At 39.7% G+C, this 24,125-nt stretch overlaps 1 protein-coding gene across 5 annotated transcripts; it reads right to left on the reverse strand.

Moving 5' to 3' along the window:
- Nucleotides 1-2,139: 2,139 nt before the first annotated feature.
- dnajb6b (DnaJ heat shock protein family (Hsp40) member B6b) lies at nt 2,140-24,105 on the reverse strand. 5 transcript variants are annotated; one of them, XM_025003855.2, is made up of 10 exons: nt 24,082-24,105; nt 19,083-19,193; nt 15,593-15,702; nt 14,572-14,646; nt 14,271-14,372; nt 12,036-12,203; nt 11,785-11,941; nt 11,618-11,688; nt 5,284-5,442; nt 2,140-3,061 (listed from the first exon to the last, which is right to left on the reverse strand). In XM_025003855.2, the coding sequence occupies exons 2-10, from the start codon at nt 19,145-19,147 to the stop codon at nt 2,952-2,954; spliced, it is 1,017 nt and encodes a 338-aa protein (XP_024859623.1). In that variant the 5' UTR covers nt 19,148-19,193; nt 24,082-24,105; the 3' UTR covers nt 2,140-2,951. The 5 variants fall into 5 exon arrangements, with proteins under 5 accessions (XP_024859623.1, XP_017262250.1, XP_017262252.1 ...); XM_017406761.3 differs by lacking the exon at nt 24,082-24,105 and adding an exon at nt 22,465-22,645; XM_017406763.3 differs by lacking the exon at nt 24,082-24,105 and adding an exon at nt 22,465-22,639 and having other exon boundaries at nt 12,036-12,173.
- Nucleotides 24,106-24,125: the final 20 nt, after the last annotated feature.

Below are 24,125 nucleotides of genomic sequence, written 5' to 3' on the forward strand. Positions count from 1 at the left end.
TATGGAGAAAGAGTGTGTCAAGATGCGAAAACAAAAAAAAAAAAAAATTGGAATGAAAAATGGAAATGTGTTTACTGTGTGCCATCACGCTGTCTTCCATTTACATTAGAATAAAAAACTGGGTTCCATGTGCAGGATTTCGCCTCAAACAGGATGAGTAAGAGGAGCCATCAGTGTTTATTTTTTTATATATACCACATTTTCATTTAAACACATTTTATTATACTGCTTACAGCTCTTTATTCCGTCTCTGTATAAAGGTGGGTGAGAGCTATGACATTCCCTCTCATCCAACAACTGGAGAAGCTTATGTGTGGGGTACTTTGAGTGCTTTAAAAGTGCTATTTATTGAATTTTATTTGCCATTTTATGTTAGGAAAAACACAATCAATTTGTCTTTCTGTGATGCAGTTTCACCAGATGTTACAACTCTTACATGAGAAAGACTTGTGACACTTTCTGACGCTGTCCATTTATTTCTCTCCACTCCTGACTTTAAGAGTCTGAACGTAGCTTCTCACACATGGCCTCCGATGCAGACATCTCCCTCTTCTGGCACAGTGAAAATCCACCTGAACATTCCTGCAAATTAGAAACAGAGTTGGTGAGATCAAAATGCTTGTGCTAATATTTATGTGGCATAATTTGATGACAGCTTCATGTACTATCCCTGCAGCAAAAAGTCCTCCTCATCTTCCACCACCCTCCTAATTTTCATCCACTCCCTGACTTGGAGATTTTTCCTGACAGATTGCTTGTGTTAGGTGCTCCCTTCACATTCTCATTCAGCTGTCAAGTGTAAAATACTTACATATGATTTAATTTCTCTCCATGTGGTGTCAATAGACACTCCACTTCATTCAGGTGCTTTTTCCTCCCAAAAAGAGAGATGATGATTGACACGAAGCATGACTCCGTGTTGTGACTCCGCCTCGGCTCTTCAGGAGGTACGTGTCCCCCCCGAGTGAAAGTCAGAAGGAGGAGTGCTTGTGATTTCTTTAAGAGGAGGAGGTGGGCTGTAGGATTTAAGGCAATGGCAGGAGATGGACCACTGCTTCGACACAGTTTAATTAAACCCTCAGAGACCACTGGCTGCCCGGGAATAAGGGCCAAATGAGTTGCTGGGTCATGTGCACGAGTTCTGCCACATGAATAATACAAAACACTGCAGGCTCGCTCAAAATAATGTGAGAACGCTGCTCTCTCCGTGGTGCTGCCCGTGTGACAGGGAAATCCAGGGTGTTTTGTCTCTGCGTCCGTCCAGTTACAGTCCTCTAAGGAACACTTGGTGAACATTCATACATACAAAGAGCAAATGAGTCTGAAATGTAAGAAATAAACATTGACTAGATTTAAATAGCAGCGTCTGATTGTGGCAACATATTTGCACTTGATTATTGTTACGTTTAATCCAAGATCTGTGCTGGTGACTGTATGAAAGGTTTGTATAACGCTATTCGGTTATAAATAATGGTGGAAAAAAGGAGAATTAATAAATGAATAACTAAACACGTAAATGAATAACAGATCTCCACCTAATGCAGATCATTACTCCTGTTTTACCTTCTGACAGAGCAAAAAAAATTAATGGAATAAACAGCCTGGGTGACAAATTCCTTCTTAAAATCGAGCTAAAAGCTGTTTTGTTTTGTTTTTTTGTTATTTGTTTTTAATTTAAACTTCCCTTAGAAAAATTAAAGTCATATTTAAAATGTTAGTCCTTTGAGCCCTGTGGCTAACAACTTTCAGACAGTATTAACAAACTCCTGGTTCTGAACCATAAGTTATAATAAAAATCACGGTAGTTTTAGTGATTTGCTAAATGTTTAGAGCAACCCAGAGGATCTAAAAGCTTATTTACAGCTGGGAAACCTGGTTGAATGAGTAATGCATTAACACAACTATTTACAATCTATTAGTTTAACTAGTAGAAATGTGGTCCATTTGGTTTTGAGGGCTTCAGGATGGATAAATGCAGCATTCTGCACTGATAACACCTCCCGAACAATCACAACTGTACACTGTTCAGTTCCCAGATCAGCTGTGACATTGCCTTAGCAGCTGGATATGTTCCTGAGATTATCTGTTGTGTGATAAAATGTGATGTTGCACAATAAAAAAAGCTGACCACCAGTGAAAAAATATTTCCTATTAGCATTTAATGGTAAGAGTCCATAAAAAAATGAACATTTCTTTCACATTTCTGCATCTAAACTCATCTTAACAATCTGTCAGAGGCTCATTAAATGAGGAAAACATTTTTGATTTACAAAAACACCCTCGGAAGGTGTTGCTAAATATATATGAATACAAATGATCCTTTAAAACTGGCTTTGAGAGGTGCGGGACTGTTTTTTTATAGTGTTGATGATGTTATTCAGCATTCATGTAGGACTGAGCATTTTATCCTAACCCTCTTCAGTACTTTCACACTTTTTACTTCTCGAACTCTCCAATCATCTACATTTTTCTTTGTCTCCTATGTAAAAAAAAAAAACAAAAAAAAAAACACTAAACAGCCTGACCTTCACTTACTCCCACATGCTGAATCCTATTAGAGCAGCAACTTTTATGCTCGTGTCGAACCGGGCTAACTGTCCTTGCTCCTGAATACTTTCAAAACCTCACAAAACAAGTTGCAGAAATCAGAACAGTTGAGTCATAAGTGATTAATTTAAGTTCTGGATACTAAACTGTGGAACACCAAGGCCAGTCAACAGAAGATACAGCAACAAGTACGCATCCGGAGCATATCTTGGACAAATTCAAATATTAAACCAATTGCTGCGGGCTATTGTTTAGCAGATAAAAGCAGGTAGGACATAAACTTTGTGTTGCAGGTAATAGACAACATAAGATATGATGCAGCAGTGTTGCTGTCAGGTCTCTGGCTTTTTTGCAAAACAAATTAATGCCACGTGTACCTGATGGCACCTGTGTGTGTGAAGTGTTTAAAAAAATGTTCCAAATCCACTGAAACGAGGGAAGAGCCGAGCAGATCGTTTCTTTCTGGAATCAGCCTCCTTTAGCCACAGTTTCTTCCTCTTGGAGTCCACGTGTCCTAAAAGATATATAAAAAAATCAATATTGTTAAACCCAGCATGTTCACAAGCTATTTATTTAGGGATTATAAGCGGTGACTGAAGGCTTTTTTCAATATCAGTAAGTTTGATATCAAAGTGTCACCTATATGAGCGATAGTGAATTTTCTACAATAGTTTCTCTAATATGAGGTCAAGCTGAGTCCACATAAACTGAGTTATTAAAAGGATACCATAATAATAATAATAACTATAAGGTTTACATTAGCTACTCAAGTAGATTGCTCTTTAGGTCAGATGATCAGTCACACTAACATCACATCTGCTTCTCAGGGCTAAAATTCTTGTGAGTTGGTGATTTAAACAACACGAGCACATTAGAAATCCCTGTGTTCCAGCTGTAATGAGCTCACAAAATAATCCACACTGTTAGTTATCTTTTGGAGGTGTTTTTTTGTTTGTTTGTTTTGTCTTTTAACAATCACCGCAGACAGTGTGTGGGCGTAGGTCCGGGCAGGGCCACCCATAGTTGCGACCTTGGTCGGGAAGGAACTCTGTTTGCCACTCTTCACTGGGTTCATCTTCATTTAACAACACTTTGGTAGGCGAAAGGTGAGCAATAATGTTTTTTTGTTTTTTTTACTGTCGGTGTGTGTGTGTGTGTGTGTACATTTCCCTGTCTGCAACCAAAATATCTCATGAACCACTGAACAAATTTAAATGAAACTTTCAGAAAGTAATCACCGGATGTACAACAACAAGCAATTAACTTTTAGTCAGTCCAATTCAACACAAAAATGGCTCTAACTCAGTCAGTGTTGCAGATATTGTGCTAAAATTTAATGTGGTAGTAGCTGAGAGTCATTCACAACATGTACTCTGAGCAGGACATCTTATGATGGGATTGCACGTAACATTATTTTCAAAGTTTGATCAAAATGGCTACAACTGCATCTCTTATCATAAGACGATGTTAGTCTAAAACTCTGGCATGAAGGCGGCGGGCGATATGCATTCCTTCTAGGAAAGTTTCAGGCTCCCTGCTTTTTTATACCCAAACATGACCTGCTAAATATTAAATAAGTATTTCCACCATTTCCTGTGGCTTCAATCGATTTTTAACATGCTTCTGACGTCGGTTCCAACATATTTTATATGTTGTCATTGTAGAACCTAAAGTACAAAATATAAAGTTTTTTGAATTAGTTTAAACTGAGACATTTAGTTTGCATGTAGATTTCACACAGGATCCCACCGTTCTGGAAGTGATGAAGAAAAAGCAGCAGAATGAATCTGGTATTTACAGTCTGCTTGTTTACTGGAGACAAAAGTTCGGGAAATGATTGAACTTGACGTTTTGATTTTGCACATAATCAATTTGCGCTTGCGTTGTTTATGGGTTGTGAGGCTGTTTTGTTTTCGTTGTTTGGAGCTCACTGATTAGTTGGATTAACGTGCCTAATGAACATTCACACCGAGTGCAGCACTCTCAGAGTTCTAATTGGATACATTTTGTTACAGTGGGCCTTTCTTTTTGTGAAGGGAAGTGGGAGGAAAGCTGAACTGCTTTTCAGTTTTTCAGTAAAATTAAAAGTTGTTTATAAATGATGTATAAGTGAGATGAGATTTATGATCGAGAAAAGAATAAATGTGACTTTGCAGGGAAATACTTTGAAACAATATTGATGTTCATAACATGGCTTTAAGTGTTTGTGAAGGGTTAATGATCTATTAATAAAAGAATTAAAGTTTGCTCATTAGGTTAATAACTTTAAAGTGTCCAAACTTTTATGTCAAGCTCTGGTTTTAGGAAACAAACTCTCACTCTCCAAGGAGACATATTTGAGTGCTTTGTGCAGAATCAGGACCCTTTGTTTGCGTCTCAGCGGGGACTATGTGCGGTGAAATTAAAGGTTGCCTCCTAAACTAACGAAGCCGCCATTATCAAACATTGACTGGCTCCGTGTTGCAGATAATTGCTCAGCTTTTGTGCCTGACTTCCTGACCCCGGGAAGGAAAACAGGGGGCAGACTCTGACCTCTGCTCGTAGAACAGAGCTGCCTAATGAACATCTCTGTCCTCCGTGTTTACATCTGCCAATCACACGCGCCGCTCTCCGTCATTGTGCTTTGTGAGGCCGTCAGACACAAAAGCAGACAATTAGCTGCGCTCATTAAGACTCTTTAAAGGAGAGCTCAGTGTGTTGGTAATTAATCAGCTCTGCGGTGGCAGCTGGGCGGACCTCTTGTTAGTCCTTGGCTCTGAGGGCCGTGCTCCTCCTCCTCCTCTGAGGGGTTCTGGGCGGAGTTCCTCAGGTAGCGCTGGTGCAGGCCGAAGCCAGGAAGTGTGTTCGGTCTGAGGCAACGAAACTCCTCCTCAAAGGGGTCCTGGGGCGGGACGTCTGTGGGTGTGAACAGAGAGAGAATAAATCACACCTAAGCTTATCGTTGTCTGCGTGGATTGCCTGCGGTGCTCAACATAAAGTCTTGTTTTTTATTCTGTAAAATTTTATCTGTCTGACATGTGTATTGTTAAAAAAAAAGGAAAACATGTTGCCTTCTGGTGCCCTTGGCAGTGTGAATACAATCAGGTAAGAGAAAATAGATACACACATCTATTACAGCAAGTTGAGCATCAGTCCAAAAGGTATATTGATGTAACCAAAAACAAATAACAAAGATGGTATAAAACAAGTCCCTACGGATACCCCCCCGCCCAAAAAAAAACACCAGCCATATATATCATTCATATTTCATCTGTCTGACTTTATTGTGATTAGTCATGTAAATAAAATGAGATTTGGTTATTCTTCTCTCTAGGTAATTTACATTTATATTGAATTAGTGGCAGGCAGGGAATGTGGTGGACGGGGTGGACGGGGTGGACGGGGTGGATGGGGTGGGGTGGTGGGTAGTGGTGGTGGTGGTGGGGGTTATGCTGGAGATTACAGGCAGATCTCGTTGCCATTGTGTTGTGTAATTAAGGCAGCAAGGAGGGGATTGGGGAAAGGAGGGGGGAAGGAGGCCAGATGCTCGTCGTGCTGAAACTGGTCCGGTTTTTCAGAAGGAGGCTCTGCACCAGCGTTTAAAAACTAAAACATAAACAGATCCCCCTGCACGGCGCACAATGGTCCAACCTTAACCTCCTAAGACCCAAACTCCTGCCTGGCATGCATTCTTCGTTTCTCTTTGCCGTTTGGGCTGATTGGGACCTGATGGGAGTCAAGGAATGCTAAGCAAAATGTGATGTCCGCACGTGTGGACGCCATGTCCTCGGAGGTTAAACACAATGGGTCATCAGTGACGTCAGGTGGCTGAGGTTCTCAACAAGTTCTGGATCACTTTATTTGGCTTGTTTTTGTGTTATGTTAAAAAAGGTCAGGAAAAACGACATCTTACAGTAAAGCATGGTGGAGGCTCTATCATGCTGTGGGCTGCTTTGCTCTCTACAGAACTGAATGAACTGATTGGCCGATTGATTCTTTACTCTAAATGAATACTTTAAAAATATATATGGAATTACAGACACATAAAAGCATAAATGATGATTAAAGAGGTATTTTTATGAAACAAATATTGAAGTCAAGTGTCAGAACTTGTCAGAAATTGCTACTGAAAGACCTAAGATCTGGATCTTAGGTCTTTCAGTAGCAATTTAACAGCACAGAAAATATAATATAATTAAAAAGTTGAACCCTATTAAACTGGTCGTCAGATTTAAATGATCCTTGATTATTAAAGTTTATGCAAATATTAGTGAAAAGGGCCAATTATTAGCTGTATCCTGACAAATGTTATTGTTTTAAAAAAAATTGATGCTTTATAATTGGTTAATATACTTTTAATTCTAAGACCTCTGTTTGAGTCTAAACTTTGGGGGAGTTATTAATTATTCTAACAAGCTCTGTCTACTTCAGAGGGAAATCCTTCGATTCCTTCAGGTGCAGCTGAAGAGTTTCAAGACAAGTAAGGACAACTGCACTGTGCTCCGGCTCGGACCGAGACAAAGACACTGCTGGGTTTCGGTTCTGTTTGAATAGGCGTCTTATTACCACAGGTCATCCATTTTGACCCAAGTCCATTCCCTTTGTCACAAAAGCTTTTCCATTGTGTCGAGACTGAAACTGTCTGAGTGGTTCACGCAGAACATTCTTCCTGTCTTACTGAATATGCTGAAACTTTTCGGGTGATTTGTGCTATTTTAGCCCTGGACTTGAATTTGTTTATTTCAGGGTTTACAAGCCAACTTGTTAAATTGAGCTTACTCGGAAAAGAAATAACACACACACACACACAGTTGAGCATACAAGGAGGCACCAGATCTCAGTGGACCAGCGGGACAATCGAGTGGTTTGGCTCTCAAGGCTGCAGCTCGAAAACACAAAATTTAATTCCAGCCTGAATTTGTTTTGTGATCCTATCAGGTGATGCTAGATAGCTGGTTTGAGCCAAAACACTTGCGACTTCAAGGTTGTGCACTTCATTCCAGCCTCCTTTACCCTCTGAGGATCAATATACGCATCTGTTAAGAGTTCAGTTACCTGGATAATAGGACTCATTCTGCCATCACTTTGCATAATCCAACAGCATTTAAACAAAGACAATATCAAAGAGCTGTGATGATAAAGAGGGGTTTTTGTGCTCACAAAGGTGGCCTATTATTTTCTGCATCAAGGACTTAATTTAAAAAGCAGAGTGAACGCAACTGAGCTCCTTGATGCTCATATTTGCAGCTATTGTCTTGAAAGTTCCTGTCATTTGTCTCCAGGCTAAACAATGCAGCCGCTTGTGATTGAAACACAACATCTAGAGTAAAATAAGACCCCGAGACCCGCTCAAACACACAAAGACACGCGATCTATATGTGATGGACAAACGCCGCCTTATATGTAGCAGGTTGGAGCTTTGGTTGTCGACTCAGGGAGCCTAAAATAAATCACTGCTCAAACAGGGGGCTAACCCTACATGACAACTACAACTAGATTAAATTCAGCAGCCCACCTTCCCTGGGTTCAAGCTATCTGGTGTCGTGCTGATGGGACCTCACTGCTGAAAACAGACAGAAAGGAGTCCTTGTTCAGACACGGCCCAAAAGAAGCTGGCAGCTTATCTTAGCCATCACTCATAAAGTGGCCATCGGCTCCGAGCCCTGGTTTCATAAGCTGTCAAGCAGAAAGGATTTTTTTTTGTTCATGTTTGTGAGTGTGTGGGAAGTGGGGTGCACAAATAAGGTGTGTTATATTGGAACTGATGGATAAGGAAGAAAAAAGGAAAACGAGAGACTTTAATATATAGTAATAATCTTCGACCACTGACTGAAGAGGCTAGAGTCCATTTTAACACATAACTTACAAAAGGTATACCAGCGTTTTATTGAGGACATTAATTATCTTAACGTTTTAAATTATCAGTTTTATGATTTTTGACAGAAAAGTTTATCTATTGCCCTAAAATGTCTTCTGATTTAGTCCAATAAAGTTGCAGTTTTTGTGGTTTCTCTCCTGAAAATGATACTCGGACGATTAATGTTGTCTTTTGTGTACAAATGGCGCCATCTAGTGGCCAAACGAGTGTACACTCAAAAACACAAATATATATTAAAAAAAAACATATCTACCATTTGTCAAGAATAATTTGGCTTAAGGTACTTTAGTATATGAGTCAGTGTATCAGTTTAAAATAAATTATACTGACTTTTCTAAATATAAATTTGACTTAGATAAAGAAATCTTATTTACCTCATAAATCCAACTCATTTTAGTGGCTTCTTGAGATATGTCCATTATCTATCGATTCAAAACTTGCCTCTGAATATTTATGGTTTTGAAATATCCCAAAGTTTCAGAGTAACTTAAAAGGAACAATCTTCACACTTAAAGACACTCATTGTAATGTCATGAAAACTGATACAAAAAATAATAATAAACCAAATCTACACTTTTTTTTTTCTCAAATTGATGGTTATTGTGACCTTAAATTAAATATTAGTAAGGAGTACTTTTGAATGGCTGCCACCGACTACAGGACTTAAAATAGGTCAACAATTGTGACAACCAGAGCTGTTTAGGGTTGAATATAAATCCAACAGTTTTGATGTGTTGTTATGTATTTAAGCTCAGATTTGTTGAGTAAAGTACGCAGCTAAAAGTGCCTCGAGTGCATATGAATTTATCTGGAAAACTACTAAATTAAACTCTTTCAAACTGCACCGTTTGCTATAGGTCAGAATAACCTCTCCTATGTTTGACTCTATAGTTTGCAGTAAGTACTTTTAAATGTTGTCCACAAAAATTGTACACAATTGATAAGTATAAAATAGCATTAATAGCATCAATAATTTGGCATAGTTATAGAATTTTTGAGTACAATTAGGGGAGGAATGGCTAAAGTAAGAGCTAAATCATCAACACCATTCTTTAAGAAATTATAGAGGTAGAGGACCTGAAACGTTTGTACTTACCAAATCACTTATAGATTCCTCCAACGTTTAACAAATAGAATTTTCACTTTATATTGAGTGTACAGTGCATATTCTCTATTCACAGTAAAGTTAAAGGGGGAAACAGTTCTTAGTAAATAAAATAGGAACCAAAGATTGAAGAGAATGATGAGAACCAGGCTAACATTGAAATTAACCTCAATGTCCAGGAGAGGGCGCCATCGTAAAACAAATGCATTACCAGGCGTCCTTTTCTTTCGTTTTTCCAGTTTATCAAGTTATTTTTTATCAACTGTAACCTCGTTTTTTAACTTTGTATACATGCAAATTAAATATCAGCATTTGCTTTAATCGCGACATTTGTGCACAAGAACGCCCATCTCGATGAGACTGATTGGCGACGCCATGTTGGAAAAGTTCGCTCAGTCGCTTGGCAACAGAGCTGCGCAAGCGCACAAGCAGCTTCGCTCCTGTTTGATAAGAGCACCAACAAGAGAGCTAGCCTTCGCGTCACCCAAACACACATGTAAAGCACAGAAAGTCAAAGGAAAATGGGTCAGCTCGACTCACTGCAGGTCAACGTATCTCCCCCCGTTTTTCTTTCTTGACACGTCTCACAAAAATGCGAGGCAGGCCGTGTGTAAATAAACTAGCCTTGAGCACATTCCTCAAGAAACACTCATTTCTGTGTTCCCGAGCCAGCTGCAGTCACTGCCCAATTTAACCTTGGGTCTGACTCTTGCTTTTAAATATGATTGTGCATTTTTCTCAGCTTTGACATGAGATTGAGCTGCATTTTTTTGTGAGAATTTCTCATATGGGGCGCAACGTCAGCACTTTTACAACCTCACAAAAGTAAAAGTGCAGAAGGTGGGGTGCTGAGAAAAAAAAGGGAAGGGCACAGGAGTGGGTGTTCCCTGATTCCCACCTGGTTTGCAAAGATAAAGCACACCCATTGTACAGAAGAAGAAAAAAAATGCTTCAGGGTTTAAAGACAGATATCTCTTTACAGAGAATAAACTTTTCCTATCTCTTAAAGGAATCTTGGAAGAAAAAAAAAAAAGGATTTTAGTGAGGACACACACACAGAATAAACAAACCACTGCAGAATCAGCCGGTGACCAAGCCTTAATGTGAGTCACGGAGGCATTAGTAAGCTAAATAGTACACACAGTGAGCCGCGCGGTGAACAGTGAGTGTTATTGCGTCCGTGAGAAGCAGGTTTAAACCGTGACGAGGCACAAAGCAGCTCACTCACACATCCATGGGGAGCAAGACGTCAAAAAAGAAACACGCAGACACCAGGAGACGGCGGCAGAATTTCTGTGGAGTTTCACAAACTCAACTTTATTGACCAAATCTGACAGGAAAAGCAAAAAAAAAAAAGAGGAAAAAGTCCTGGGTGTATGCTGCTCCGCTAAAAGTGTGAGGGGGTTATGGTCTAGATTCATACTTTAAAGCTTCTGAAGCGGTTATAGTGGATGAATAACAGCCTCCTTTTTAGTCAGTAATCATGCACAAACGAATCAAACACACAGTGTTTCCAAACAAACAAAAAGGTAAAAAAAAAGAAAAATGCATGTTGTTATAATTAATTTATTAATGAATTCCTATTACACTGGCATGAACAGTAGCTGACAGGTTAGCTGAGTGAAGTTCATGTTAAAAACATCAAGGTGAGGTGGTTAAGCTTCTCATTCACTTGTTAAAACTGGTCAAACGAAAAGAGCAAAAATGACATGCTGAAGTCAAATGTACAACTTTTCCTGCCACAACACGACAATATAACACCCTAATGGAAAAAAAATAATAATAATATATACAGCTTATAGCCAACTGTGTATATGGCAGAAAAGTACAATATTTATATAACTGAAAACAAAGAGAAACAAAAAATAAACCCACAAAGCTCAGCAAATTCTCCCCTCCCCAAAGAATTAGAATAAATAAAAAATATACAAATACAGAGAAAACGCCTCTCGTCTCCCTGGCTGCTAATCTAACATGAGAGAACTCTTCTTTGGGAATGAGATGCATGACGACAGAGAGAGGAGAGACCGGCTGCCGGAGTTTTTGTTGGTCGAATGTTGTGGGGGAGATAATTTACTTGTTATCCAGTCTTAGTAGCTGCTCCTTACCATTAACTGTTAGAGATTTTAACTGACCATCTTCCACCACTTCTACCCGCTCCTGGCCGTTCTCCACAATCCTGTTTGCACAAAAAGAAAAACACAAACGGCCCTTTAAGAACAAGGAAGTAGGGGCGATTAGGGCGCACACGGCGTCCAGTTCGACCTTCACGTACCGTTTTGTGGTAATCTTTCTGCCGTTGACGATTTTGGTGGAGGTCGACACAGATTTGAAGTTGCCCATCCCTCCTCCCATGCCTCCGCCGCCGCCGAACGAAGAAGAGGAGAAGGAGGTAAATCCTCCTCCGCCCATGTCTCCGAACGAGGTAAAACCTAAAGGAGCGCAGAGCTGAGAGTTAACAGCTGACGTGACGCGCATTTATTTACTTCCTCCGTTCGCTGAATGTGCAGTCAGAGATGTAGAGACCTGAGTCGAACCCTGAGAAGCCAGACCCAAACGCTGGAAAGCCGCCAAAACCGTAAAGCGAACCACCCATCCTGCTCTGGTTTGCTCCTCTTTGACGACTGCGACCTCCCCCAAAGAAATCATCGAAGGGGTCATCAGCTGCAAAGGTAGTCAGATGTGAAGGAGAAGCTGGAGAAATGAGGACAGGGTTTTTTAATCAAGTACTTTAGCTTCTCTAAATGATTCACTTTTTCTTGGTGAGTTTAGTTGAAAAGTTGCAGCGTCCAAAAAAAAACTACTGTTTGTTTTTCTTTTTTTTTAAACGCTGCAAGTGGAAGACCGAGATTTCATTAGTTGTTTCTGGAACATTCTTCCTCTAAAAACTGTCCGTGTGCTGTCCGACAGTTCCCCTCCCAAAGCCCCGAGGAGCTGCTGCTAATTGTGCTTCACCGATCTGGGTCGCCCTGACAGGATAAGACTTGGCTCATTGGCACCGTTTCTTGAAATCAGACTCCCTCCTTCAACCTTGAACACATCAAGACGGCAGTAAAAATGGTTCGCTTGTTCCCCCACTGAGAGAAAGCTTAAAATAAAAACTCTCTCTCTCTCCCCCCTCTTCGACCACGGTCGCTACTGAGTTACTGTCTGTTTACCGAGACGAAGAAAAACCTCAGAGCGCAGAGAGATGAGCTTTTACGGAGCTGCTGGGCCTCCGCAGAAGAAAGAGGGGAAAGTAAGCGGTCGGGAATGTCGCTCCAACACTCAGATTGGGCTTCAGTTGTTTATATATATAACACAAATACAAATAATATGGAGCAAAAGGACAAATATGTTTGATTAGATAGAACCTTTTGAGCTCCAGATCAAATCAAAAGGAGCCGTTTTGTCAAATTTCTGCAATGGGTGCGACAAAAACCTTGGAGAAATATATATTTCCCCCCGTCAAATGTTCATTTGAGACCGAGTGCTGTTCGTGGAAGGCGACTCGGCCGTCATTGCTGCGTGACTCTACGTTTCTGAGCTGGTGGACACTGATGGGGGGCTGAGTGACAGATCCACGGGACCAGCTGCTGCTCGCACAGACAAGCTGCCGGACCGTACGGGCTTTAAAAACAAGTAAATCGGAACCACTTTCCTCGATTCTTAAAGACAACCAGGAACATGCCTGAGAGTCAAATTAAACCTGATATTTCTAGCTGTGTGCCAATCAGTCGGTCAAACGTATAAAAAACCTGTCAAGTCTCACCTTTCAGCCCAGCAATATTAACTTTATAATCATCTCCCTTTTTTTATTTATAGCCACTGTTAACTGAGAAACGAAACGACTAAAGTAAAGAGCTTTAACACTTATCTTATCCGACAACACGCGACAGTAACACGAAGGAAGTTACCTCGTGTTTGAGAGCTTGAATCACATCAGATTCAACGCGTACACAAACGCACGGCGCTCACTTGGTGTTATTATATCTGCTTTTTGTTTTAATGTGGAAGCTATTTTTGAATGCATTCCAGCCGAGTGATGTAGATGCTCGAATCCATCCTGCGCCTGCGTCTGAACTCCTTATTTAGAGCTCCACGAGGTGAACTTCACATGCTTTCCAATCAGGCCGCTGAGCAACCCGGACGGGGACGAGCTCGAATAGACGATCAGAAGTTACACAACTTCTGATGCTTTGATGGGAAACATCTGGCACGCGACACAGATCGCATCAAATGATAATAACTTACTAACACTATATATCCCTCTATTGTCCTCATCAGTGCAGTACTGGATGATGTATAAATAGATGCAAATGTCTTGTCATTTAAAACTACTCTGATATTAATCAGCAAAAAATAACTCATCCACAACAATTCTTTTTACATATTTGCTTTCTTCTTTCAATATGACATTTAAAGCATCATACATAAAGCTTTCTGCACAGAAACTACACAGATTTACATTAAATTGCTGTGAGGGATTAACACTGGGTTTAACGCTCCGTCATCCATGTCAGGAACGTCAGCAGCTATCCAATACGCAAACTAATTAAATACCAGGAAGTTCTGCTTCACGGGAGGAAAAATATCTGAGCTTTTGTAGTGTGTTTTTCTTGACGCTTCTTCGTGTTTCCAGGCCACCAGTGGATATTTTTGACCAGATAATAATAGCCGCTGCGCACTCCCCCCCTCTGCACTTATGCCTCTCCTCATCCTCTTTCCCCATTTCTGAAAAAACGGCGGACCCCGTCGGTGCATTCGAGAGCACGGGCTCACCGAACAAATCTCCGAATGGATCCCTGCCACCGAAGAATTCCCTGAAAACGTCCTCAGGATTACGGAATGTGAAGCCGCCGCCGAAGTGATCGTAGTGACCTCCTGTAAAGAATTAAAGAAGAAAAAATATAAAGATTTTTAACGACATCAAACCATGACGTTAATAACAATAATATCAGTCAAATGTCAAGCTGTAAAGCCCTTCTGTCTGCTTCTAAATACTTTTTCTGTCCATTGTTATAATTCCACCTTATCAGTTGTTTCCATAACATTAAAAAACTGTTTCCAAAAATCATCTTACCTCCTCCTCCCCCTCCTCCTCCTCCTCCTGAAAGGCCTTCTTTTCCATATCGGTCATAAATACTCCTTTTGTTTTCTGGGACGCAGAAGAAAATGACGTTAGAAAAGAGGAACCAGCTTCATAAACAAAACGTTAATCTCCTTTGCTTTGGATGTACAAATCACAACTAGGCTTGCAAAAGTCTTCAGGCTGCATCGAATAATCTCTTAATTTCACAGAAAACCTAACATGCAGTTGATTATTAATAGATTATTATCTAATAATACCTGAATATTTCCTTAATGAGAAGTCAGCTAAAACTTTCAAATCATGTTATATATAATAAAGAAATAGGAGAGCATCGCTTCAAAAATATTCAAGACAGTTAATGAAATGTAATTAACCAGTTGATGCCTTAGAACTTAATTTGTTTCTTTAAAATTTTATTTTTTCCCACCTTTATCCTGTTTATTGTGGTTGGATTTTAATTCATTGTGAATAGAATCTCATTTTACCCCCAAAAAATAAATAAATAAAATAAAAAACATGCCAATCAGTCGGTGTCTTATCACTTCTGCAGCGCAAAGTGAAAGTCATCTCACCGAATCCGAAGAGAAACAGAAACGCACAACTCATTTCTTTTGTTTGGTGTGATGACAAAAGAGACGAGCATTTCAGCAATCCTGACAACGCACAGGCTAAATTGTTAGAAACTGCTGACAATGGCACGATCATGACGACACAATGACTTTGGAAAATCATCTCATAAATAATGAAATCCAGACATATGTCATTCTCCGCAATAAGTACTTGTTTAGCTCGTAAACTATAACCATTTAGTCCTATTTTCTAACAGTTTAACTCCCTGATTCGTCACACAATTAGCTCATTAAGGAACAGCTCAAAATACCATAAGGACTTCCTGAAATAGCTGAGATCAGAGAAACATTGATACTATATTTGAAGTGCCGATGGTTTTAAAAATACAAATGGAAACAGCACACTCGAGACACATCGGTTTATTTGCTGAGTAACATCTCACCATCTGAGAGGACCTCATAGGCCTCTGACAGCTCTTTGAATTTTTTCTCTGCCTCGTCCTTGTTGTCAGGGTTCTTATCCGGATGCCATTTCAGAGCTAATTTTCTGTAACTGAAGCACAAACAGCAAAACGTTAAGACTAAATGGTGTTAAAGACAATATACATAGACTGAAACCAATTAGCTGAGTCCTAACTCAAGAGATGAAAGAATGAAAACGGCTCTGCAATCATGGTCATTATGTTTAGCAGCAAAGGTCACAAATTGAGGTACAGAAAAACCGTTAAAACATAAAATGTTGTTATTTGTCTTACTCAAAACTCTCCTTGTCAGGTGAAATTATGAATTTAAGACAGTGTGGCAAAGTCTTTAACTAACCTTGTAAACAGGATATTAGCAACTTATCACACTGTAATATTATACCTTTAAGAAATACGGAGCCAAAATTAAGAAACGCAGTGTGGAAAAACCTTATTTTAACGAATAAACTCATTATTAGCATGTATGAGGACCTCCATAAAAGCAGAGGTTTTGGCAGTTTCCTGGTCTGGATGAGTCAGGTTAGAAAATCAATAATTTTAGACTTTTTATACTAAAATATCTGTTGCACTTTATGGCTTTAGCATTGTAATGTTCTGTGTGTCGTTCTCTGCACTCTAATCAAGACAGACACCATTTAGTTTCACCATATGTTCATACAGAGCTGGGATGACGAGCTAGTGTTGAAACACTGGAGTTGACCGGTTTTCACTGAGAGAGGTGATTCCCGAGTGGAAAACAACCAAGATAATTGCCATTCTTCCCAGGTTTTGGACATCGCTGAAAGTTCAACCTGAGGTCTGAACGAGCAACACGCAGAGAAACTGCAGGAACCCCCCCCGAGCTACATTTCAGACTCTTCAGGCCTCAGGTAACTTGTAAAGCCCATGACAGTACGGTTAGAAAAAGAAAAAAAAACCTAATTATGACTTGTTTAGTCTTGTTTGCTTGCTTGAAGAAAATCTCTTCTTTCTATAAAAAACACAGCAGAACTGTTTTGTTTTTTCTTAAATGCATCTGAACAAAGATGAGGCCTGAAAAATGTCATCCGGACAGAAAAGACCCAAAGGGCCATAACGCATATCACAACATTTGAAGAAAAACAAACTAAAACTCCTCAAAGCCAGTTGTCAAACACAGTGGTGGAGGGTTGATAATTTGGGCTTGTTTTACAGCAACAGGACCAGGAGACCTTGCAGCCATTGGGTCGATCATGAGCTCCTTTAGATCAGAGAGTTAGTGTCAAGAGCCCATGTAGGTCATAAAACCTCTACAGGTGATCTCCAGAAGGCAACTAAAATAAAATTATTGCTGCTGCTGGACTATTTTGGTCCTAATCGTTGCAACAAACATTGCTCAAAAGTTGATTTTAAAACAAATAAATAAATAAAGTATCCAGGGCTGTTTATGTTGTTCATTATACATTTATTAATTCAGCTTATTAGTAACATTTATATAGTTTTAGTGAAATAAAAGTCAAAGCTTGGGAACCACTTCTCTAGAGTGAAGCGGGAGTTCATGAACTGTTTAATAGCTGAAGCTCGAGTCACGCAAACAGAACAATGAGCCCAAACCCATCAGCTTACCTGCAACACAATGGCTAAAAAAATCAAAGGTGTTGCAGTGGCTCAGTCAAAGTCCAGAAAGAAAACACAAACCGGGGAAAACCGAGAAAACCTTCAAACCTCATAAACTTGAGCAATGACGGAAAGAAAAGAGGAGTGGGCCAAATGATAAGATCTATGATAAGATCATTTAACAAGTAATTTATGTTACTGCCGGTAAAAGCTGTTCTACCGGATATTAAATAATGGGTGTGATTTTTCCCCCACATAGTGTTTAAACATTCAGCTTGTCAGTGAAATATTCTAACACCTAATAGTGCAATTCTTTGTGTATTAATAGGTAAAAACTGGTCATGAAAAGGGGATTTATTTCTTTTAAATCACATGACTGTGAGCATAACAGACACCTTCTCAGAAACACATCCCTACACGCGCGTCTTTTTTTAGGGTGGCAACCATGACAACACCCAACACACAGACACAAATCTGCACAGGCGGCCCGCCTCCCCACCCGAGCAGATTGAACAAAGACGGCCCGATCCGCATTGACGAGCGGCATGGGCCTCGCGCGACGGCTTACGCTGCATCAGCTGTTTGTTTCTAAGCCAAGCAGCGGTGGACGAGGGACTAAAATTCAGCCAGCGAAAGAGAAGAAAGGATTTGGCACAATTCATTGTGAAAGCTCTTTGTAGTTGGCATCTTTGTTGTAATCTGCGATATTATCTTGCGGTTTTAAAACCTGTTTCATGGGTCAAAAAGCTAGGTACGAGTTAAACAATACGGGCTCGTTTATAATTACGGAACATACCAGCGCTTAAAAGTTATGTTTAGACCTTATCTGGGAAATCTACGTTCAGCCTCAGTGTCATTGAGGGTAGCATTACCAGTTGATATCCTGACTGTAATTTAATATTCATTAAATATTATAAACAAATAAAACAAATAAACAGCTAAGAGTTTGATGAGTTTGAAGCAGAGATGCGCTGACTGCAGTTTTCCAAGCAGAATCTCATTTCTGATTTCATTCACTTCTTATTTCTCCCGAAGAACTATATTGTCCGAGTTCACAGACCAGGAATTTAAAGAGGATTTTTTTTGAGTGCCGGACGCCGGTCCAGCTGAGAATCGACCCGTTCCAGTCACTTGCGGAGCAATCGGTGCATCCCTGGTTCTGAGAGGTCGTATATTTTGGTAAATTCAGATACTAACATACGCTAACATGACATGAACCGAAATACAGAGGACAAATTACAACTCTTGTCTAAAGATGGTGCTTGATGAAAACTTGAAAGTCAACTGGAACTGTACCAATATATTCAATGAAATAAATAAATAAAAAAAAAAAAACATATACACTATCTCCTTTACAGTAATCCAATCACAAATAATTCACAGGGCTGTCCTATGACTCACTGACTTATAGGAACAATAAAGAAGCTCAGAGATATGGTTATCAGCTACTAATCAAACTAAACTGTCAATGACTGATTAACCACAGATGCTCAATAGTTTCTTTATCCTTCCAGTAAATACTTCACTGTGTAATTTACAGCTTCACCTACAATGTCCCCTCCAGCGCATACCTAAGCGCCAATGAAGTTTGAAGTCTTTACATAGAGTCGTCACTTCCAAGGAAGCTCTTTTCTCATCAAAACAAAGTCGACAAACCAATGAGGAAACAGAATTAGCGAGAACTGACCTGCTCAAATTTCAGGCTAAGTGAAGAATAAAAGGTATGTGATAGAAGCAAGATACAAAAGAAGAAAAAAAAAACAACAACAATGCAGTTTCTTTTCTTTCTGTCCTTCCCTAACTCCATCCAGATACAGGAAATAGGAGCAGAGTCCGTAGACATCAAAAGCAAAAAAAAACATTCAAATGTGCTTACGCTTTTTTGATGTCCTCTTGTGTTGCGCTTTTGCGGACTCCTAATATCTGGTAGTATTCCACCATGGCTCTGTCTGTGTGGGACTTATTGAAGTGTCCTTCTGCTGGGCCTCTGTGGAAAAAGCACAATTATGTCAGAACATGGTAATGACCTGAAGCACGACAAACTGCAACCGAGCAAAGTCACGTGTGACCAACGTCACACCTCCTTTCCAAACCAGGAAGGTACACCTGAAGAGAGGGAGGGGGAGGGATGAGAGCAAAGGCTTTTTGGGGAGGGGGAGGATGGAAAATCCCAACGCTGTTGCTCCGCACAGAAATAGTGACGCTGGGAAGAGGACAGCTAGATACAAGCACGGCAAAAATTACACAATAACCGAGTGATCATTCTGCAGCCTGAGGCTGTGAGTGAATATTAAAAAGGTTTTCCTTTTTTTCTTTTTTTAAATTAACTATAAGACCATGGCTGGTGGTGTAGAACGTGTAGTAATGATGGAGTTATGAAACCTACCAAAAAAGAAAAGAAAGGAACAAGACAAAACAAGTTTGGCGCACAAAGTACCAGAAGATTTTTAAGCTGATTTAATTTGATCACGTTTAGATTTTGGGAGAGCTACAAAGTTATTTATCTGCTGCTTTAATCTAGGAGTACATCTACATGATTGAATACTTTTATAAATGGAAAAAAACAGCAGAGATTTGACTTTGGGTGGACGTTTATGGGAAAGGACTGATGCAAAACAGACACAGGAAGGGAACAAAGGATCCTAACATTAGAAGCAAATTATATATATTAGCAACGATCCATGTTTTTCTACTTTTCTATTTGAAACAGAACCATAAAACCCTAATCAATAACCAATCCCAACCAAACCTAAAACCATTTTTTTACTACTGATTCCCCTGAAAAAAATAAAAATAAAAAGATAAACAAACCAGCGAGCACAACACGAGTGTCCTGTGTCCGGTTTGTTTGCTATTTATAAACTCGTGGCCTTTGCAGTTAAATTGTATTCATGTTATTTGTGGTGTTGGGGGGGGGTTTTGGCACACGTCGATGCCAATAAGCGATTCCTGTTTAGAACATGGTACGAGCACTGACCTCTGCTTTCAGATGGCTGCATAAAGGCCAACATTTCAAATGTCTGTGTACTGAACTTTCTATTTACCACTGTAACATCTATTTAACCTAAGCATAACACTCCCCTGCTATACATCCAAAAAAAGACTACAATCTAAATATAGAAACATGACTCAGAAAGGGATTGTTTCTCTGATTCTTTTTTCAATGCAGATCATCAGTTTTTCCCTGCAGCAGTTGGGATTTAATGGTAGGTAAAAAAAAAATAATAATAATTTGTTTGTGGTTCTACACACTGCTTTACAATTCAACCTTAATGCATTTCTTCTTGTGAAATACCTGCAGACTGTGTAGTGTACGTCCAAGTCAAGGTTCAAACCTGGTTGCTAGGAGGTACACCCCATTGTTGCTCATTGCCCCAAAGAGTTATGGGTATTTGCAACAAAGGCACGCTTGTGAGCAGCTATTCAAAAAGCTAATTGCATACAGTCTTCAGATATAACATAACACAAGTTAAATGTTTGTCTCAAAGTCTTGATGAACCAATATACAACATAGACGCATGATCTGCACTGGACAATTAGCTCTTTTTCTACTTTTCAAAGCTATCTTTAACAATCATAGCATTCTTTTTCCAAGTCTAAATAAGCATTTGCTGAATTCAGCTTATTAAATGTTAGATTTTTTGATTGTAACTTAGCTTACAGCATAAGAAAAGTATGAGCTACTACCAACCTTAGCTTTTTATTTCTGTACTTAAAAAAAGTCAGATGAGGAGGTTTGAACGCGTGCTGACGTCATTTTAAGCACTGCGTTGAAGATAAGCTCAGAGATCTGCGCTCGTGGATAAGAGACCGCACAAAAGAAGATATTCAGCGCGATCTGATTTCGATGTTATTTTGGTTCAGCGGTGACAAAGTACGAGCGAACTCACCCGAGCAAGTCGAGCAGCGAGAGATTAAAACAACATCTGTTCAAGGAGGTTTTAGATTTTGTGCCAAATCATTTTTCCCTTGAAGGGGTTTTGTTACATAAGAGATGAAAAGTCTAATTTTTCCAATGATGCAATACAAGAAAGAGTGAAAATGGAAAAACAAAGTTGTTTTTGTTTTCATTTGAACCATTGCTTTGGGTTTTGGTATTTACAGTTTCATGACATAAATAGTTTAAAGTCACAGATCGTGATTAAGTGATAATATTTAGGGTTCGCATCATGAAAATGAACGGTAAACATGACCGTCCTGATCCTCCACTCACCAAAATTCAAAACACATCACATACTTTAGTATCCCACACATCACCCAGACAATGAGCTTCCTTGTCCAGCAAAAGATAATCACAGATTGTTGTGAAGTTTTGGCATTAAACCAGGCAAGTTAACCATTTTATTGCTGTTCCTACCAGTGGGATTTATACATTTTGACTGTTGAAAATGTGCCTAAAACTATATTGGAATTTAAATGAACAGTATCCAAAGGAAAATTAGGTGAAAACAGATAGATTAATCATCTGCAAAAACTTAATCCATCAGCTTCATCTCCTCTCCCAGGCCTCTAGTAACCAATGGCAACCATCAGGTCTGATGTACTCGGAGTTTAACCCCAAAATACTTCATGATACCTGGGAAAGTACTTAATTTCTGTCTGGCTTTCATCCACAGGCCAATTACAGTCCTAAAAGCGATGTGGCAACTTGTAGGAGCAACCAATCAGATTGCGAGAACATCCAGGAAACTCTTACAGCTGAAAGAGCCGTTTAGGGACAAACAAACAAATAAATAAAACACTAATGAATGTGCGAAACGGGAACAGCATTTATAACAAAGATTTTAAAAATCAGAAGAATAACGTCGTCGTAACTTCATTTATCCGCATATATACATACACTAGCTAGCATTAGCTTCCACACAAATGTTTCAAATCATTGAGACGCGAAACGGAAATCTGGCGTTTTCGTGACTGACCTAAACGCAACACTATATGACACCGTTTGAATAGTAGGTGTAATGTTTTAGCTAACTAGCGAAGTTGTCGTTATTTAAAGTACACTGTGACCACGGATAGCTTAATTAGCTCACCACTAGCAGGTTCCTCAGTCTGCCCGGAGAATAACAACTGTCTTACAGAGACCCTTTTGAGGTCGCTTAAAAACGATTTAAAAATATCAAACAATGCCAACAATTAGCGGAGGGCACAACGCAGAGACATCCCGGCGTGAGTCTCTGCGGCAAGAGGCATTTTCAGACCCAGTTTCAGCTCACTGAAACCGCGTTGAAAATCCCTTCAGTTCGAGAAATGCTTACCCGTATGAAGGAAATTTCCGCCCCGATAGCCTCCCTGTTATTGCTGATGAAACTCGCCTCGCTTTGGTACACGAGCTGTGGCCTCGCTAAACGACGGCTGGTTAGTGATGGTGGTGGTTAGTGATAGCAATCTGGCCTTGCTCACTACCGTGTCTGCTGCTGCGTTCAGGTGCTGTCGGATATTCAACAACTGGCTGAGCTGTGGGTACCATTCACATCGAATACAATGGGACTAATGCGCGTCGTCAAGTCCGGAAATGTGTGCACCTCTGAATAACTTCACAGTCCTCTTCAGATAGGCGCAAATTTAAAAAAGGAAGCTATTTTGTCTGCTTACATACATCTTTAAATCTTCCTGTTTTGACGAGCAATTGACATTTGGCTATGTGAGAGCTGTCCCCCACAACCGGAAGTCTAAACAGACCAAATACTATTATACAAATAATCGTGTGATAGTGCAGACAGAGCTTTGTGTTCAAATAATGGTTTTTACGAGGCGCCTTTGAAAGCAGCACGTCTTTCAACAACATCAGGCGCCTTTGCTCCGGTTTCACGAACCTGTCTTCACATTCACGTCGGTGAAGCCACAGAGGAATAAAAAATACCGTATTTACTCTGCTGCTGTGGAGCAGAACATCCAGCAGTGCAAATACTCTTTAAAAATAAAGACATTTGATGAAATGCGGCAACCTTTGTCATGCAAAATGAAGGTGAAAGAGACCACAAGTGGCTTGGTGCGCCATCTGTCGTGTGAAGGGGGAAAAACACTTGGCTTGTAGTGAAATGAGTTTGTTTTAAAATGTTAAAAACAAACAATTCTATTAGAGGGGTAACATATATTCATATTTTTTATGTTTGATTTTACATAAAAGGTACAGATTTATCTAATTAAGACGTTAAAGATGCTGTTTTTCTGCAACCTGCCATGATTTCTAAACCATAAAAGTACCAAGTCCAAAGATCAGTATAATGTCTGTGTTAGGCTCAGTCCAAATAATTATATCCTATATGAAACATTTTTTATAAGGTCATAAATGAGAAATCCATACCCACAGGAGCAACGAATTTTGAAATGAGACGTGCAAAAAAATGCAAGTTATTGCTGCTCTGAGTCTGAAATCACAGACTTGCATTCGAGCTAAAAGGAAAACCCAAGGTCGTTTTTGCGCTCGGATCTAACCAAAGCTCTTGCCAGCCCCAGAGGACCCAAAGAAAATGACACATATCTGTTATTGAAGCTGGTCATTTAGGATGAAATTAGACTCATTGAGCGGGACGAATCACAGCAATCCTTACCAGGTCAATACACAGTCAAGCAGGAAATGGCCATCTCTAAATGAAACAGCACAGACCATTATGCCATTATCTGATTGTTCCAGCTGCAGAATGCATTTTACAAGTGACTCGAGCTTTAAAATAAATCTAATTCAGTGTTAACTGTGGCTAACAAGGGATCTTTCAAACCCACAGATATAAGGCTGGCCACTTATGTGTCTAAACAGGCAAAAAGTGATGAAATGATCTGTGATATAGTTTCATACATTAGATGCAGTTAGACAGAGGACACCTAATTCTACATGACTTGTGTTTGAAAGTCTGAAAATCATCCAAATATACCAGTCGTCTCCAATCCTGGTCGAGGGCCACTATCCTGCACGATT

This window comes from Kryptolebias marmoratus, linkage group LG21 (genome assembly GCF_001649575.2).
Source record: "Kryptolebias marmoratus isolate JLee-2015 linkage group LG21, ASM164957v2, whole genome shotgun sequence".
Taxonomy (NCBI): Eukaryota; Metazoa; Chordata; class Actinopteri; order Cyprinodontiformes; family Rivulidae; genus Kryptolebias; species Kryptolebias marmoratus.

What these genes read in the sequence shown, in the direction of transcription:
- dnajb6b (XM_025003855.2), bottom strand. Translation starts at nt 19,147, where the DNA reads ATGGTGGAATACTACCAGATATTAGGAGTCCGCAAAAGCGCAACACAA. An exon ending in AGGAGGAGGGGGAGGAGGAG is followed by an intron (nt 14,373 to 14,571) that starts GTAAGATGATTT and finishes AATTCTTTACAG; the next exon opens with GAGGTCACTACGATCACTTC. An exon ending in AGAAAGATTACCACAAAACG is followed by an intron (nt 11,689 to 11,784) that starts GTACGTGAAGGT and finishes TTGTGCAAACAG; the next exon opens with GATTGTGGAGAACGGCCAGG.